The 17,970-nt window shown below is 37.3% G+C and overlaps 2 protein-coding genes and 2 non-coding genes across 5 annotated transcripts in view; 2 read left to right on the top strand and 2 right to left on the bottom strand.

Moving 5' to 3' along the window:
• Nucleotides 1–5,431: 5,431 nt before the first annotated feature.
• LOC107477207 (NADH dehydrogenase [ubiquinone] 1 beta subcomplex subunit 2) lies at nt 5,432–7,122 on the bottom strand. 2 transcript variants are annotated; one of them, XM_021137516.2, is made up of 4 exons: nt 6,957–7,122; nt 6,824–6,869; nt 6,668–6,724; nt 5,432–5,712 (listed from the first exon to the last, which is right to left on the bottom strand). In XM_021137516.2, exons 1-3 carry the CDS (start codon nt 7,058–7,060, stop codon nt 6,668–6,670), a joined length of 207 nt encoding a protein of 68 aa, XP_020993175.1. In that variant the 5' UTR covers nt 7,061–7,122; the 3' UTR covers nt 5,432–5,712. The 2 variants fall into 2 exon arrangements, with proteins under 2 accessions (XP_020993175.1, XP_020993176.1); XM_021137517.2 differs by having other exon boundaries at nt 5,432–5,709.
• A 680-nt stretch (nt 7,123–7,802) lies between these two features.
• TRNAG-GCC (transfer RNA glycine (anticodon GCC)) lies at nt 7,803–7,873 on the top strand. Its single transcript has one exon. It is a non-coding gene; the product is annotated as a tRNA-Gly (tRNA).
• A 2,538-nt stretch (nt 7,874–10,411) lies between these two features.
• Nucleotides 10,412–10,482, top strand: TRNAG-GCC (transfer RNA glycine (anticodon GCC)). Its single transcript has one exon. It is a non-coding gene; the product is annotated as a tRNA-Gly (tRNA).
• Nucleotides 10,483–10,931: 449 nt separating this feature from the next.
• The window catches only part of LOC107477202 (serine carboxypeptidase-like 34), a 12,789-nt gene continuing 5,750 nt past the window's right edge, over nt 10,932–17,970 (bottom strand). The window contains exons 2-10 of the mRNA XM_016097187.3: nt 14,726–14,836; nt 13,948–14,043; nt 13,765–13,857; nt 13,550–13,638; nt 12,402–12,713; nt 12,167–12,306; nt 11,995–12,087; nt 11,782–11,887; nt 10,932–11,365 (exon numbers count right to left, since the gene is read on the bottom strand). Of these exons, the coding sequence (XP_015952673.1) occupies nt 11,201–11,365; nt 11,782–11,887; nt 11,995–12,087; nt 12,167–12,306; nt 12,402–12,713; nt 13,550–13,638; nt 13,765–13,857; nt 13,948–14,043; nt 14,726–14,836 (1,205 nt within the window). The 3' untranslated portion in view covers nt 10,932–11,200. The remainder of the gene's footprint in view (nt 11,366–11,781; nt 11,888–11,994; nt 12,088–12,166; nt 12,307–12,401; nt 12,714–13,549; nt 13,639–13,764; nt 13,858–13,947; nt 14,044–14,725; nt 14,837–17,970) is intronic.

Raw genomic sequence — 17,970 nt, 5'->3', positions numbered from 1 at the left:
GGGCGTTCTCTCGGACTTCGGGGAGCAAGTCGAGCTCCTCTTTGTGCCCCTGTACATTTCCGACCTCCTCATGGAGAATTACCCTTGGACTTTGCTCACTGATTTCTATGGGAATCATGGCTTCTACGCCGTATACTAGTCGGAAGGGTGTTTCTCCTGTGGCGGATTGGGGGGTTGTCCTATAAGCCCACAGTACTTGAGGGAGCTCTTCAGCCCAAGCTCCCTTTGCTTCCTGTAATTTCTTCTTCAAACCTGCCAGTATGACTTTGTTAGCTGCCTCGGCTTGCCCATTGGCTTGTGGGTGCTCTACCGAGGTGAATTGATGTTTGATTTTCATACTGGCTACCAGGTTTCTGAAGGTGGCGTCGGTGAATTGGGTTCCATTATCTGTGGTGATGGAATAAGGTATCCCATACCTTGTGATGATGTTTTTGTAGAGGAACCTGCGACTTCTTTGAGCGGTGATAGTGGCTAGTGGTTCTGCTTCTATCCACTTTGTGAAGTAATCTATTCCCACGATTAAGTATTTAACTTGCCCTGGTGCTTGGGGAAAAGGACCTAACAGATCCATCCCCCATTTTGCGAAAGGCCAGGGGGAAGTTATACTAATGAGCTCTTCTGGTGGAGTCACGTGGAAATTTGCATGCATCTGGCATGGCTGGCATTTTTTCACAAAGTCTGTGGCATCTTTCTGCAAGGTCGGCCAGTAGAATCCCGCTCGGATTACTTTTCTGGCCAGCGACCTTGCTCCGAGGTGGTTTCCGCAAATCCCACTATGTACTTCCTCCAAGACCTCGGTGGTTCTTGAGGTCGGTACGCACTTCAGCAATGGTGTTGATATCCCTCTTCTGTAAAGGACATTTCTCACCAAAGTATAATGTTGTGCTTCCCTTCGGATCTTTTTAGCTTCTTTCTCCTCTTTAGGGAGGATGTCGAATTTTAGGTATTCGACTAAGGGATTTATCCATCCGAGGTTTAGGCCGACTACCTCAAGTACCTCTCGTTCATCTTCTACTTTTGATACCGAGGGCTCTTGGAGGGTTTCTTGAATCAGGCTTCTGTTGTTCCCTCCGGGTTTGGTACTTGCTAACTTGGATAGGGCGTCAGCTCTGCTATTTAGATCCCGAGTTATGTGCTTGACCTCGGTTTCCGCAAAGTGCCCTAGGTGTTCCAAGGTTTTTTCCAAGTATTTCTTCATATTGGGGTCCTTTGCCTGATATTCCCCACTTATTTGGGAAGTCACCACTTGTGAGTCGCTGTAGATCGTCACCTTTGTGGCGCCAACTTCTTCTGCTAACTTTAATCCTGCAATCAAGGCTTCATATTCTGCCTGATTGTTTGAAGCCGGAAATTCAAATTTTAAGGAAACCTCTATCTGGGTTCCTTTTCCATCTACCAATATTATGCCTGCACCGCTCCCTGTTTTGTTGGAGGATCCGTCTACATAGAGTTCCCATGTAGTCGGTTTTTCCTCTTGTTCACCTGCGTATTCTGCAATGAAGTCGGCGAGGCACTGGGCTTTAATTGCAGTCCGAGTTTCGTATCTTAAATCGAACTCGGAAAGCTCTATTGCCCATTGAACCATTCTCCCTGCAACATCCGTCTTTTGGAGGATTTGCTTCATGGGCTAGTTCGTACGAACTCTTATTGTGTGAGCCTGGAAGTAAGGTCGTAGCCTTCGTGAGGCTATCACTAAGGAGTAAACAAACTTCTCTAATTTGCGGTACCTTAGCTCAGGACCTTGTAGAACCTTACTGGTGAAATAGACCGGGTGTTGCCCGTCCTCGTCTTCTCTGATCAGGGCTGATGAGACAGCTCTGTTTGCGACGGATAGGTATAGGACGAGGTCTTTTCCCGGTTTTGGTCGGGTTAAGATAGGAGGTTGGCTTAAGAATTTTTTGAACTCTTGGAACGCCTCCTCACATTCCGGAGTCCATTCAAACTGGTATCCCTTCCTTAATAGGGAGAACAGTGGAAGGGATTTGTGCCGATCCTGCCAAAAATCTGGAGAGGGCTGCAAGTCGGCCATTGAGCTGTTGAACCTCTCTCAAACAAGTCGGGCTTTTCATTTCTAGGATGGCTCTGCATTTGTCGGGATTGGCCTCGATCCCTCTTTGTGTTAGCATGAACCCTAGAAATTTTCCTGCCTCTACTGCGAAGGCGCATTTTGCGGGATTTAGTCTCATCCCATGCAACCTTATAGTGTCGAAGACTTGTGAGAGGTCGGTTAAGAGGTCGACTTCTTGCTTGGTTTTTACCAACATGTCGTCCACGTATACCTCCATTAGGCTCCCTAGATGGGGGGAAAACACTTTGTTCATCAGCCTTTGGTACGTGGCTCCTGCATTCTTCAGTCCGAATGGCATGACCACGTAGCAGTAATTGGCCTTTGGTGTGATGAACGATGTTTTTTCCTGGTCGGGTCATGCATCGGGATTTGATTATACCCCGAATAGACATCCATGAACGATAGGTATTGGTATCCTGAGCTGGAGTCCACCAGGGTATCAATACTCGGTAGGGGATAAGGGTCCTTAGGACATGCCTTATTCAAGTCGGTATAGTCGACGCACATTCTCCATTTACCATTTTGTTTTTTGACTAGCACTACATTGGCTAGCCATGTTGGGTATTTGACTTCTCTGATAAAGCCGGCTTCCAGGAGCGCCTGTACTTGCTCTTCTACTATGGAGGCCCTTTCGGGGCCGAGCTTGCGTCTTCTTTGCTGTACAGGTCGGGATCCTGGGTAAACCGAGAGCCTGTGAGACATGAGCTCGGGATCAATCCCGGGCATGTCGGAAGCCTTCCAAGCGAAGAGGTCGGAATTAGCTCTTAGGAGTTCACCCAACCTTTGTTTCAGGGTTTTCCCTAGGTTGGCTCCTATGTAAGTGTTTTTTCCTTCCTCCTCTCCGACTTGTATCTCCTCGGTTTTTCCTCCCGGCTGGGGTCGTAGCTCTTCTCTGGTTCTTGCGCCACCTAATTCTATGGTGTGGACTTCTTTGCCCTTCCCTCTCAGATTCAGACTTTCGTTATAGCACTTCCTTGCCAATTTTTGATCTCCCCTCACCATTGCTATACCTCCTGGAGTCGGGAATTTCATGCAGAGGTGAGGAGTTGATACCACTGCTCCGAGTCGATTAAGGGTGGTTCTGCCAATTAAGGCATTGTAAGCTGACCCTTCATCAATGACTATGAAGTCTATGCTCAGAGTCCTTGATTTTTCCCCTCTTCCAAAGGTGGTGTGAAGGGGTAAAAATCCCAGTGGTTTTATTGGCGTATCCCCTAACCCATATAGGGTGTCGGGGTAAGCTTTCAATTCTTTTTCATCCAACCCTAGCTTGTCGAAGGCGGGCTTGAAGAGGATGTCCGCCGAGCTTCCTTGGTCTACTAGGGTTCTGTGGAGATGGGCGTTGGCTAGGATCATGGTTATTACCACGGGATCGTCATGCCCGGGGATTATCCCTTGCCCATCTTCCTTTGTGAATGATATAGTGGGGAGGTCGGGTGTCTCATCCCCAACCTGGTAGACTCTTTTGAGATGTCTTTTGCGAGAAGATTTAGTGACTCCTCCTCCCGCAAATCCTCCTGAGATCATGTGGATGTGTCTCTCAGGAGTCTGCGGTGGAGGATCTCTCCTGTCCATATCATCCCGCTTTCTTTTTCCATGAATGTCCGACCTCTCCATGAGATATCTGTCAAGCCGACCTTCTCTAGCCAGCTTTTCTATCACATTTTTGAGGTCGTAGCAGTCGTTGGTGGAGTGACCATATATTTTATGGTACTCGCAGTACTCGCTGCGGCTTCCCCCTTTTTTATTCTTAATAGGTCTTGGGGGTGGCAGCCTTTCAGTGTTGCAAATCTCTCTGTATACATCCACTATAGAAGTCTTTAGAGGAGTATAAGAGTGATACTTTCTGGGCCTTTCGAGACCGGGTTCGTCCTTCTTCCTGACTTCCCTTTCCCTTTCCCTAGAGGAGGAAGTAGGTCCAGGCCGCGAACTCGGGTCTCTTAGCTTTGCATTCTCTTCCATGTTGATGTACTTTTCAGCCCTTTCTTGTACAAGACTCTCCGACCTCCTGTTTTATTCCCAGGAGGCTCGGTGCATGTTTTACTTTATCTTTTTGGATTGAGAACCTCGTCAGGAATTTCCTTGAGAGGTCTTCAAAACTAGTGATGGATCTTGGGGGGAGGCTATCGAACCACTTCATCGCTGCTTTCGATAAAGTGGTCGGGAAAGCCTTGCATCTCGTAGCGTCGGAGGCATCGGCTAGGTACATCCGACTTTTAAAGTTGCTAAGATGATGCTTGGGATCCGTAGTTCCATCATAGAGGTCCATATCAGGGCTTTTGAAGTTCCTTGGAACTTTTGCCCTCATGATGTCCTCGCTGAAAGGATCTTCTCCGCCCGGGAGTTGATCTTCTCCTTCATCGCGGGAGTTTTTGAGGGAGGATTCTAGCTGCAAGAGTTTCCTTTCTAACTCTTTTCGCCGTTCCATCTCCTCTTTAAGGTACCTTTCGGTTTCCTTTTGCCTTTCCCGCTCTTGTTCCAATTGCTCCAAGCGGCTATGGACCAATCCCATTAGTTCAGTTACGTGAGGTGGTCCGCCCTTTTCTGATTCGCGTCCATCTGAGGAATTTACCTTCGGATTCTTTACTCCGGAGGTGCCCTCTCTGTGTTGATCATTGTCTTCATTGCCATTGCCCATGTCTAGATTCTCTTGTTCAGAACCTGTTTCCACATGGCCTTCTTCGTGGGATCTATCCGCCATCGTTGAGTGATCTCTCGGTTCCCCGGCAACGGCGCCAATGTTACGGTAGGTAACTGGAGATTAATAATATGGATGGCGTTTGGCGGCCCAAGTGTGTGATGGAGGAGAACTCCGGAAAGGTCCGCAACTCGGGAGGCTCCGTCCGACTTGTGCTCGCGAGGGAATGGGGGGGTACCTGCAAAGACACTCCGATGCCTAAGTTAGCAAGAGTGTAAGCAGGTCTTAGAGAGTATTGGACTTAGAGATACCTGAGGGAGTGTCAGTGTATTTATAGAGATGGGCCAATAACCACTGTTGGTGTAGTGCCGTATCTTTAGGGTAGTAACCGTCCCTATTATCTTGGGGAGGTTAAGATATGGCTTTATGAGGCGGTTAGAGAGATTTTTGGGGCGGTTACTCATTTGAATGAGTGCTTATCTGCCAGCTAATCTTTCATCCGACCTCTTCTGACCAAGTCGTGGTTGATACCGACTTCTTATGTGAAGGTCAGCATACCTAACACAATTCTATTGTATACATTGTTTTGTGAGATAATCCATACTTCAGATAAAATCATAAACCATATATCATAATGTTTTACTTTACTTTGAGAGTAATTTAATATCGTTATTGGTGGAACAAATTATAGGTAAGGATTAAGAAAAGGATTGTCAACAACACCGTTACACCAAAGTTCTCAATTAGATACACAAATATTGAGTCTATAACATAAATTACTCCCAAAGCCAAAAGACATGAAACATTTATCCAAACAATCATAACTATCACCAAAGTTGACAGGGTATGGTTCTGAAAGTACAATATTATTGTTCATGAAATTATGCAAAATAAATCTCTTCTTTTGCTGCTAAATTTATTTGATGCGATAAGGTAAACATTTGAAACTAACGGCAAACACAGACTCTTCAAGATTTGTTGTTCCCCTTTTCTGAGCTGAAGTCTGCTGCAAAATCAAATGCATACATGTTAGACATCACTATGCAAATTATCCTCTGAAATTTTTTTTCTCCCTGTTTGTGTATCTATGGAGTTTCTAGATTTAGATGAAATTTTAAATCTCAATCACTTGTCAAAATGTTTGCCAAACACTAAGTTGTATATTGTATATACCATATATCTCTTATATACAAACTAGGAACAACCAACAAGCAATCTGACCAGGTATATCATAAAAAATAGAAAGAAACTTTTGAAGGAAAACCGCATAATCCTTGCACTCCAACAGTTGAACGAGCATCAGTTATATCTCATGGTGTCACCACGAAAAATAACAATCATAAAAATGTCTAGTTTTGCTAGGAAACCAACTTTTTCAGCCAACTAAGTAGCAAACGAGCAAAGATTAAAAGGGTGTAGAAGATAAATTTAAAGGGAAAGAAAAATGTTGGCATGAAAAGTTGCTTCCCAATATTTTTCCAAAAACATAATGGTGGTAAAAAAAAAAATCAATGTATCATCAGATTTGATAACATGGTTCCCTTTCTTCTGTTTTTGGACTTTGATTTCTAATGTTTGTAACACATAGATGTCTATAATGATGCATTAACTATTGATAAGTTGATTAATAAGTAACAACAATGATCTCAGACAACAAAATAACCATCAACTACAAAAATATTGCAACCACATAGCACATGCCAGCAACAGAATGGACACATTGGGTGTAGATTTTTATTGCAATAACCAATAAGTTTAACTGTGATGCACTTATAGACCATCATTGAAACATATCTGTGTTTTTGGATGAGCATTGACACGTTGAATGTGGACAAGAGTCATTTTTTCTACATAACAAGTAGGGTGTGCATAAAACTTAAATACAATATGAAGATAATAACACATTCCATAAACTCAAGTCTCCAACACTAAGATGATGAGGAAATTGAAGAAGATCATACCTAGTGTCCACCACCATGGCCATGATCATCGTGGCCCTCCCAAGGATGCCTCCAACCCTAGAAAAAAACGCACACAAAAATCAATAATTGGATTGATTAATTTGATAGAAATGGAAATAAAGAAAGCTTGAGAGAGGTTAGAATTGAAGATTTTACCAACACTACAGGACCATCTTGCTTTGCTCTGTAAAACACCCAAAACCTGAAGAACACAAAAGCCGAGACATGGTGAATATGGATCAGTAGCGAGTGCAAATCGAAACGGAGAAAAAGAACGAACGAAACTAACCACATAACAGCACAGAGACCCTTGCCGGCGACGGTGTGCCACCGCTTAGGTTGGTGTATGGTTATGCCTTTGTAGGTTGTGCCCTCGCCGTGGCCTCCCCCCATTTTCGACTTCGATCTGCGAATTGGGAAAATCGGAATGATTCAGTACAGAGTGGAATCTCACAGTCACACACGACCAGTAATCAAATCAGATCCGACCCGCTACCACAAACACCCTCCCTATCCTATCCAACCCGGCCCATACTAAAGCCCATATAATTTGGGCCTCTATTTAAAAATGGCCCATTCAAACCGTACCTCAGGATTTTGTTCAAAAATAAAAACCGTACCTCAGGACGGCGATGGAAGAGCTTCAAAGACGGGAACGATGGGAGGAGGTGGAGATTACGCCGGCAATGATGAACACGATGATCGGGTGACAAAAGGGTGAGAGCGACCTTCGATGCCGAGCAGGAAACGCTTCTATCTTCTCCATCGCCCACTGCTGGTTGTGCTATGGATGAAATCAGTTGTGCTGCTTCCTACGAACAATCATGATCGACTAGTTGCTGCGGGCGAGGAAGACGAGGACGATCGGATGCTATTCCGGTGAATAAAGGAGGACGATAGCAGACTGGCGAGGGGGACTTTCGGTGACGCTGTCATTGTTCAGAGCGCCGCCGCACGGGGACGTTTCCAATCATCTAGCCGATTTGCCAAGGGGAGAGGGAAACGTAGGTTTGAAATCCGGGTTAGGCTGGGGCATCGGGCTTCTGTTTTGGGTCTCGGGCAGGTTGATGGCCCGGGTCCTGATCAAAAAATAAAATAATGTCAAAAGTCATCAATATTAATTGCTAAACATCAAGCACCAGTGGTCTAGTGGTAGAATAGTACCCTGCCACGGTACAGACCCGGGTTCGATTCCCGGCTGGTGCATTTAGAGCCATGACGAAAAGAACTTGTGATGGAGGGTCCTTCACATCTCATCAATTTGATGATTAGAAGTTCGACCGAGCTCCTATACTATTTGAGTTAATTTTTGTTGAATGCATAGTATTTTAAAAAATGGAAAAGGTTAAGAACAAATCTTTGCTCATCTTCTATTTTATTACCTAATTATTAGTAACACAAATATTAGTTCTCTAAGAAATCTGGAGAAGAAAATAATAAAAAGTGTGGATTTTGTGAGAGTGAGACATTTAACAAACTAACGTTTTTCTTGTGAAAATGGGTTGTTTGTACATCATTTTTGTTATTATTCATATTCAAGTCAAGTATATTCAACTGACATTACTTTACTACATCTTCATTGGTTTTGAACCAACTCTCTTAGACCAGGTTGTTTTGGATTATCATAGCTAACTCATTTGGTGCTCTTTTAAGTATGGACAAATTAAACTCATCTCTAATTGAGGTTTTCTGAAATTTAACATGACTCATATCTATTTATTTGTAAATAGAAGGGACTTGTGAGGTAAATAAATTCCAGTGTTGTTAACAGTAGTAGCTGGTATATATTACAATTCCCTTTATCACATATGAACTAAAAAGGAATACAGAAGAATACTATTGATTTGAACTAAGTGGATCTCAATTCCAATTACATGAATATTTCAAACACGACAATAATCACAATATAGACATAAGTACACAACAACAAAAGGTGGAACAAACTAATTCTAAACCCCTATAAAGAACAGAAAATACATATCCAATAATGTTGATGTGGAGCAAACATCAAAATGTTAAATCAAAAGGGACCTTGTTTAATTGGGTGTTCCGGTAATTTCTTGTTCACCAAGAAATGTTTAATTAGCTGAAGAGCTTGCTTAGGACGAGAAGTTAGAACCTGATGACCAGCACTTCTTACTGTCACAAATGTGAGCCCATCATATTTAATCGTCCATCCTCCCACATGTAAAAATACAATATTCAAAGAAGACCATGCCTGAGACCATCTTGGACTTGGTAGAGCTTATTGGAAAGCAGAAAAGTACTGGAACAGAGTACCAAATGGAAAGTCACGACACAGGGTATAGTAAAATTCAAAGAAGAACCATGGTTTGGTAACTTACCTCCCTTTCAAGTACAGGAAGAAGACTGCAGTGATGGAAATTTGATCTGGCTAAGACAACTATTCAATGAGATAAGAGGGTTGGAATACACAGCTCATTCATAGTAAGTTTAGTCCCAACATAGCACAACAAATCTGCCAAATAGACATTGAAGAAGGTGAAGATTCAGTCAAGTGGATAAAGCATGATTCAGGTCAGTACAATGTTAGAACGTGATATGAAGTAGCTTACAAGTTTTTTCATAAGCCTATGGAAGATCTTCATGTCAGATTTTAAAGTAGACAACTATGGAGGAGCATCTGGGAGGTTCGATGCCAACCAAAAATCAAGGCATTTCTTTGGAAATTTGCTCACGAAGGGCTAGCAGTGAAGACAAATCTTCATAAGAGGATACCTCAAATCCCCAATTTATGTCCGCGATGTTCTTCACTGCCAGAAACGCACCTCCATGCTCTGATTTTCTGTCCGGGAGTTGTGCAAGTCTGGAATCAATCACCAGTAACAAGTGTGATTCTCAGAGATTCGACTATGGAACCATGGGAGTGGTGGTGTCAGTTGATGGAAACGGTGAGAAGAAGAAGAGACTCAAAAGAAAAAATCAGTCAAGTGTGTTATCTTCTATGGCATATCTGGTTGTCCAGGAATGCTCTCATTTTTGAAAATTGCAAAGTTGAGGTTGGAAAAATTCTGTCCCAAGCTCTGACATTTGCGGAAGAATTTTGGCGACTTGGGAGGCATAGCAACTGAAACTAGAGAGGAGATAATAGCTTGTCCTTTTTGTTTTAATCCCTACTGCTTTAGCTTGGTATTATTGATTCTGGGAGTTTCCCAAATTTTTATTATTGTATATGCTTATCCTTGTTTGTGTGGGTATTGTAATTGAATCATTTAATTGCAATAAAAGTATTATCTTTAGAAAAAAAATACAATATTCAAACCATATCCCATAATATATAATTGGTTTAATTACTTTATTAATTAAGGGTCTGCTGCTGGCCAATAGGTTGCTGCATGCACAAGGCGGGATTTGAACCTCCGATACTTGCTTAAACGGACGAGTAAGCTGACCACTCGACCAACCCAAATTGGTTACCTATATAATTTAATTATTGATCATAAGTTGAGCATAATCTAACATACCTGTTTGCTTGTATACCAAGGACGTTTTCGATCATCTAGCCGATTTGTCAAGGGGAGCAGCTGCAAGGAAGGCACGATTCAGTCTCCCACGCGCAAGGGGAGAGGGAAACGTAGGTTTGAAATCCGGGTTAGGCTGGGGCCTCGGGCTTCTGTTTTGGGTCTAGGCCAGGTTGAATATGTCAAAAGTCATAAATATTCATTTGAGAAATGTTATAGAAACTTATTTAACTTCGTCATTAATATTTATGCTAAATATCAAGCACCAGTGGTCTAGTGGTAGAATAGTACCCTGCCACGGTACAGACCCGGGTTCGATTCCCGGCTGGTGCATTTGGAGCCATGATGATATGAACTTGTGATGGAGGGTCCTTCACATCTCATCTATTTGATGATTAGAAGTTCGACCGAGCTCCTCTACTATACAAACTCAAAACATTTTTCTTACATGCGAAAATGCCTTGTTTGTACATCATTTTTGTTATTATTCATATTCAGTTATATTCAACTGACATTACTTTACTACATCTTCGTTTGTTTTGAACCAATTCTCTCTCAGACCAAGTTGTTTTGGATTATCATAGCTAACTCATTTGGTGCTCTTTTAAGTATGGACAAATTAAACTCATCTCTAATTGAGGTTTTCTGAAATTTAACATGACTCATATTTATTTATTTGTAAATAGAAGGGACTTGTGAGGTAAACAAATTCCAGTGTTGTTAACAGTAGTAGCTGGTACATATTACAATCCCTTGATCACATATGAACTGAAAAGAAACAATGATATAGAACTTTGCATATTTTGTATTTTTTATGTATATAATTTGAGAAAAGACTCAACACTTGTAAAAAGGAGTACAGAAGAAGACTATTGAATTGATCTATATTACATGAATATTTCAAACCCAGGACAATAATCACAATATAGAAAGGCTCAGGACATAAGTACACTCCAACAAAAGGTGGAAACAAACTAATTCTAAACCCCTATAAAGAACAGAAAATACATATCCAATAATGTTGATTTGGAGCAAACATCAAAATGTTAAATCAAAAGGGGCTTTGTTTAATTGGGTGTTCCGGTAACTTCTTGTTCTCCAAGAAATGTCTAATTAGCTGAAGAGCTTGCTTAGGACGAAAAGTTGGAACCTGATGACCAGCACCTCTTACAGTCACAAAAGTCAGCCCATCATATTTAATTGTCCATCCTCCCACCTGTAAAAATACAATATTCAAACCATATCCCATAATATATAATTAGGTTAATTACTCTATTAGTCTCCATAGTTTCATCGAATTTTTAATTAGGTTCTTATACTTTTTTTCTTTTCAAATTAGGTCCTTACATCATATAAGATTTTGTAACAAGTTCCTACTGTGACAAAAACGTTGAAAGTAATGGAATATTCTGTTAAACTATACAGAATATTCGGTCAAGTGTTAAGCATATTCGTTTTGTTTGACGGGATAATTCTAGCGTTTTTGTCACAGTAGGGACTTAATTAAAAAATTTGATATAGTATAAGGATTTCATCGAAAAAGAAAAAAAGTATAAAGACCTAATTGAAAATTCAATAAATAAACTTATATAATTTAATCATTGATCATAAGTTGTGCATAATCTAACATACCTGTCTGCTGGTATACCAAGGAGTCCAATGTTGAACAATGCTAAGCCCCAATTTTCTCAATGTTAATCTTGTGGAAGTTACAGGGATTCTTCCATCGGTATCTCCACTATATAAGTGAATTACAAAATGGAAAAATAATTATTGTAATGTCACAGTTGAAATTAAAGAGAGACTAGTACAATAGTATGCATGAATGATGCAATATCTTTTTACCTGAAAACCCATATGCGAATTCCACCATCAACGAGCTTCTTGAGAATAGGAAGCATGGACTGAGGTGACCCATTCCAAGTGTTGATTTGATCACTAAGGGGAAAAAAACAGTGAGAACATACATAATTCAAAACAGAACAATTTGACGTCGTTTGATCTATGTAGCTGATACCTGCAGTGAGTCCATTTGTAGGGAATTTTGGAGACATTGGCATGTAGTGCCTCTTGCACTTCCGGCCTATTTAGATATGCTGCGGTGTAATCTGATGCACAAGGATCATATCCACTGGCTGGTATTTGATGCCACATTTCCTGTTCAAAACAACAATAAACTAGGTTGGGTGAGTACCAAAAAATAACATAATTAAATTAAATTGGTGACAAAAAGAAATGAAATGAAATCTCACAAATTTAGAGAAAGTGTGAGGAGCAATGCCCTTGATAACTTTAGGGGTATCCCTTCTGGTGGAACTGTTGGTGTTAGTGAAACACATTGGAGTGTATAAGCTATACATGTCAATGATTTTATACACATCAAAATACTTCTTGAGTGCATCATTGCATGGCTTTGATAGACCTTCATCTGTTAGATTTGCATATCTGAAGTCACAATTTGATGTGATATTATGGTATACACCATCTGATAGCACAGCATGGTCCCATGCATAATCTACCATTCCCTTTTGATCTGTTTCATCATCCAATAATGCATTCCCAATCTGCACATACATATATACAAGTGTGTCACATTAACATTGTTATTTAATTCTATGATTATATTATGTCAGTTCATATCTTATTTTGTCTATTCTCGATGATAAAATTCTTCAAGAATATAATTATAATGATTGAAATTAGTTAGAAGATTAGGATAGTTGGTTACATTTTCTATAAATTAAGATAGATTAATGGGTGCGTGTTATGGTGACTTCAACTAATCAACTTCGACAACAATTAAAAAATATTATTAAAATTAAAATAATACTTTTTAATATTTTAGAAACACTTTTTTTTTATTCAAAAATAAAAAGTTAAAAGTATTGTTAAAATATAAAGAAGTGTGATCTTAATGGATCTGACTTTCATTTAAGAGTTTATCGCTGTTTAATGGATTGCTGCATGCACAAGGCAAAATTTGAACTGACACCTGCTTAAGCGGACGAATGTATTAAATTACTCTTCCACCTCAACTCATGACAACAATAAAGAAGTCTCGTAACCCACAAATTCAGCCCAGTAGAATACACAAATTTAATTATAATTTTATTGATTGTTGATTGATTGAATTGAATTGTATTATGAAGATAAAACTATTAAACTACTCTTCTACCTCAGTCCATGACAATAATAAAAAAATATCGTGGCTCACAAATCCAACCCAACAAAATACATAAATTCAATTACAATTTTAGTCTTTATTGTTATCATGGGTTGAGGTGAAAGAGTAGTTTAATAGAATGAGTTGGCCACTCGGCACATAATTTCACGTCTTAAATATAAATATAACAAGAAATGATTAATGCATAGTTTGAGAAAAGAGGAAGATTGTATTCACCATGAATCCTTTGAATTTAATGTAGTCTTCCTTGGAAGGATCACGATTGTTATCAAATATGAGCTCTGAAAGTTGAGGAACATAGTGCCCTAAATGTGGCACAACATAAACCAAAAAAATTATTTGAAAATTGAAGAAGCCAAAATCTAAAGTATTCCAAAAAGAAATGGATTATGTATAGTGTTGTAGAAGTTTATGTTAATAATAATATATACCTGCATAGCTTTCGCCTGAAATGTAGAATTCGTGTGATCTAAATTGTGGAAATCGCTTAAACCATTTGGTGATAAAAATGTGAGAATCAATAGCTGCCCATGTACCACCAAATCCAAAAAGAGTTAGACTAAGTATAATTAAAATATAAATCCTAAGATTATTTTATTTGATGGCAGAATTACCAGTAATTTTGTCACCAAGAGCCTTAATATCACTGCTGGTGTTGGTGTAGGAGAATCCCACTCCCACAGGGGATTCCAAAAACAAAAGATTTGCGGCTGTATAAGTCAAAATCCTCAAAAATTAATATGGATTATTGTTTCATTATTTAATTAATTAGGTTTTTATTACTATTTTTAATATGCCTCATAAGTCATAGTTCCTTAAATTATTGTATGTATATGACGCCATTTTTATAAACATGAAATTATTATGAGGTTATCTATTAAGAAAACAATTCCATGAAGTCTTAATTTTACAATAGAAGAAAAATATTTTTGGTTCTAGTCATGTAAGAATATGCCACACAACAATAAAAATTTGAGTAAACACCTAAACCAAATAGCTTTCAAAAAATTTTAGATCAGATACTTTGATATGCAATTAAATTTTATTCTTTAGAAATTGTTAAGAATTATTCTAGACGATTAATTAATTCTTTTGTTATTTTCAATTAAATTTTTAATATGCATATTAGACAAATGAATTTTTAATAAATTTATTACAAGACAATTAGATATTCAAAAAATACATTATTATAAGACAAATTTATTATTTTCTAAAATAATTGAGAGACTAATCTATCTAACAAAAGTAATTTTTGAAAATTTTTAGAGAATAAAAATTTACTGCGAACTAAAATATTTGATATGAATTCATTTTAAGATCAATTCGGAAGTGTATTCTATAAATTTTGTGATTTTGGAAATTAAATATATATTGATCATTATATCCACGAACCTTTGTTCCAAGAATAAGGGTTCAACTTTAGCTTTGGTTGGCTGCTATTTTGGGGAAAGAAGGGTCCTAGTTCCTCTGCTTCTCCATAACCAATTGAGGAACAGCCTGGTCCTGAAACAATGATATGATAGATAAAACTTTTTCAGTAACATTCATTTCACCAATGTACAATTACCATCACAATAGTTAATAACTTAATATAATGGGTCATCAATTCATCATGTAGCAAATTACAAAGTACTTCTTATTTACTTTTAATTAAAAAAAATACACTATATACTATGTATTCAATATTTTTTTTTAGAAAGATGGACTTTTTAATTTTTCAAAGAAAAGTTTTATTAATTTAAAAAAAAGTTTTATTAATTAATCAATACCGTATATGATAAATATGTTTAGACTTTAGAGTTTCTTTGTTAGTATGAAATTGAAGGAGTATATATATTCACGTGCACATGCTTGTTGAAGAAAGTAAAAAATCTAGAGGCACAAATTGAAGAAAATAAAATGATAGGGTTGGGCAGTTAATAATTATGACTACCAACTTTAGAATTATTTCTAAAGTGACTTTAATTTTCACTGTTAAATATAATAGGAGATGAAATTCATTTTGTGGGGCAAGTATATTATTATTGATCAACATCTCATGTGATTTAACTTCTGATGAATTACGTGTGTGCAAACAATAATAATTTCCTTCTAGAAAATTTATTTGGTAGAATCATTATTAATTCGGTTGGTCAAACCCTTGACAAGAAAAAAAATTGATTGGTTTAATTATATAATTAAAGTTTATTTCATGGTTTTCATTAAACAAAAATCTTCTACTTGGTCTCAAGTCTCAACTATAGACTATTATATTGGATTATTAGATTGGTCCTTACTGAAATCAATGGATGAGAAAATATATTAGATTATCCTTTCCCCTTCTCTCATTTTTTCATCTTTGGCTCAAATGATAAATGCAATAAAACTATATTCAATACATTGATGTGAATGCATAACTAACTTTGAAAGTAACATTCATAAAGGGCGATATTTTTAGAATAACAGCTACATACACACATGCATAGAAACCATCTTAGTCACATTTCATAATATACATGATTATCATGACTATTCTCTCTTGTACATGAAGTTTTCTATTAATCAGTAACGTATATATTCCAATTTCCAACTCGGATTATTATTATTATTAATTCAATTTTTAAGATTCCAAAATTGATTTGATGTATTAATTAGTTCCATTTTGCCGTGAATTTTCTAGCTTTGATGAAATCAATCATTGTCTATGGGAATTTGTTTGACAACTTTCAATAAAGATATGGAAGTTACACCTACATTACACTTTGTTCATTATTTAACTAGAATAATGTTAGGAATTTTTTAAGTTAATATTAGCTCATTTTTAAAAATTATTTCATTTATTTTTAATTTTAAACACTAAATCTAAATTATAAACTCTCAATCTAAATTCTCCAAAAAACTAAAAAAATTTTAGAATTAAAACAAATTACTAATATTAACTAATTAAAAATTAGTGTTTATATTTTTCTATATTTAATTATTATCGATCAACGTCTGTTTATATTTTAAGAATTTTAATTTTTAACAAAAATATTCGTAATACATGTAAATAATTTTTTATATATTTTTTATATTATTAAAAATCTAAAAATAAATTTCTATTAAAAAAATTTCTCTTTCAGTGATGACATACCTAGATAGTTAATTAATAGAGAAATTCTCTACATACAAGCATTTTTTTATACAAGTCTTTACAAGTTATTATATTAATGCGCTTGAATGTTACTGTACGTTCTTCTTTCTCTTCATCTTCTTCTTCTTTTCTTTCGTTTCTTTCTTTCTCTTTCTCCTTCTTCAACCGTTACTACACAATTTCACTGCACCATCTTCTTCTTCTTCTTCTTGCTGCACATTCTTCTTCCTCTTCCTCCTCTTCTTCTTCTTCTTTTCTTTCGTTTTTTGCCTTCTCTTTCTCCTTCTTCATTTACGTGCTTTTCTCTTTGTTTTTTTTCGTTATTCTTGATTTCTATTTTTTTTTATATCAAGCTGTGAAATTGTTTTTGAAGAAGAAGAAGCAGCAGAGGATGAGGAGGAGAAAGAGAAAGAGTTCTAAATTATGCATAAGGTGTCTTTTGGGTGTATTTCTGTAATCGTTTGGGTGTATTTCTGAAGTTCCATTATTTTCAAAACGATTTCAAAACTTGATTTTAGAAACCATGAAAATCGAAAAAAAAGAAGCAAGAATACCAGTAATAAACGCAAGTAAAACAACTAATGAAAAGGCAAAGAGAATAACAAAGAAATATCGTTTGGTGTATTTTTGTAATCGTTTGGGTGTATTTTTATAATCGTTTGGGTGTATTTCTGAGGTTCCATTATTTTCAAAACGATTTCAAAGATTGATTTCAGAAACCATGAAAACAAAAAAAAAGAAGCAAGAATACCAGTAATAAACGCAAGTAAAACAACTAATGAAAAGGCAAAGAGAATAACGAAAAAATATCGTTTGGGTGTATTTCTATAATCGTTTGGGTGTATTTCTGAAGTTCCATTATCTTCAAAACGATTTCAAAGCTTGATTTCAGAAACCATGAAAATCGAAAAAAAAGGAAGCAAGAATACCAGTAATAAACGCAAGTAAAACAATTAATGAAAAGGCAAAGAGAATAACGAAGAAATACATGGAGGAAGAGGAAGAGGAAGAGGAAGAGGAAGAAGAGGAAGAAGAAGAAGAAGAAGAAGAGGAAGAGGAAGAGGAAGAGGAAGAGGAAGAGGAAGATGAGTCGTTCATAATCCACGGTGAGTGAAGAAGAAGAAGAGGAAGAGGAAGATGAGTCGTTCATAATCCACAGTGAGTGTAGTGCTTTGGAAACTGAATAACGCATTAAAAGATCCTAATGTATAGCAACTTGTAAAACTTGTAAATCAAAAAGACTTGTATGTGTAGCAAGCCTCTAATTAATAACCTCTCAATAAATTAAGATTATCCTTAGCTTAAATATTATTATTAAACCCGGTTGCATTATTTAGAGTTCAAAGTTCAAACATATGTATCAAACCACTAAAGACAAAAATATATTGATGATGACGTTGACAGGACAGACCTAGAGGAGGGCGAGTAGTGGCTTTGGCCTCCCCAAAATTTTAAGAAATTATACTTATATATGAGATATGTGTTTAAAAAAATAAAAAATATTATGTAATTTAGTAATTTTATA

Source organism: Arachis duranensis, chromosome 3 (genome assembly GCF_000817695.3).
Source record: "Arachis duranensis cultivar V14167 chromosome 3, aradu.V14167.gnm2.J7QH, whole genome shotgun sequence".
Classification (NCBI taxonomy): domain Eukaryota; kingdom Viridiplantae; phylum Streptophyta; class Magnoliopsida; order Fabales; family Fabaceae; genus Arachis; species Arachis duranensis.
This window is presented reverse-complemented; position numbering and strand designations above follow the sequence as displayed.

Coding starts and splice junctions, on each gene's coding strand:
- LOC107477207 (XM_021137516.2), bottom strand. CDS start 7,060: ATGGGGGGAGGCCACGGCGAGGGCACAACCTACAAAGGCATAACCATA. Junction 6,870..6,956: donor GGTCTCTGTGCTGTTATGTG/GTTAGTTTCGTT, acceptor TGTGTTCTTCAG/GTTTTGGGTGTTTTACAGAG. Junction 6,725..6,823: donor AAGATGGTCCTGTAGTGTTG/GTAAAATCTTCA, acceptor GTTTTTTTCTAG/GGTTGGAGGCATCCTTGGGA.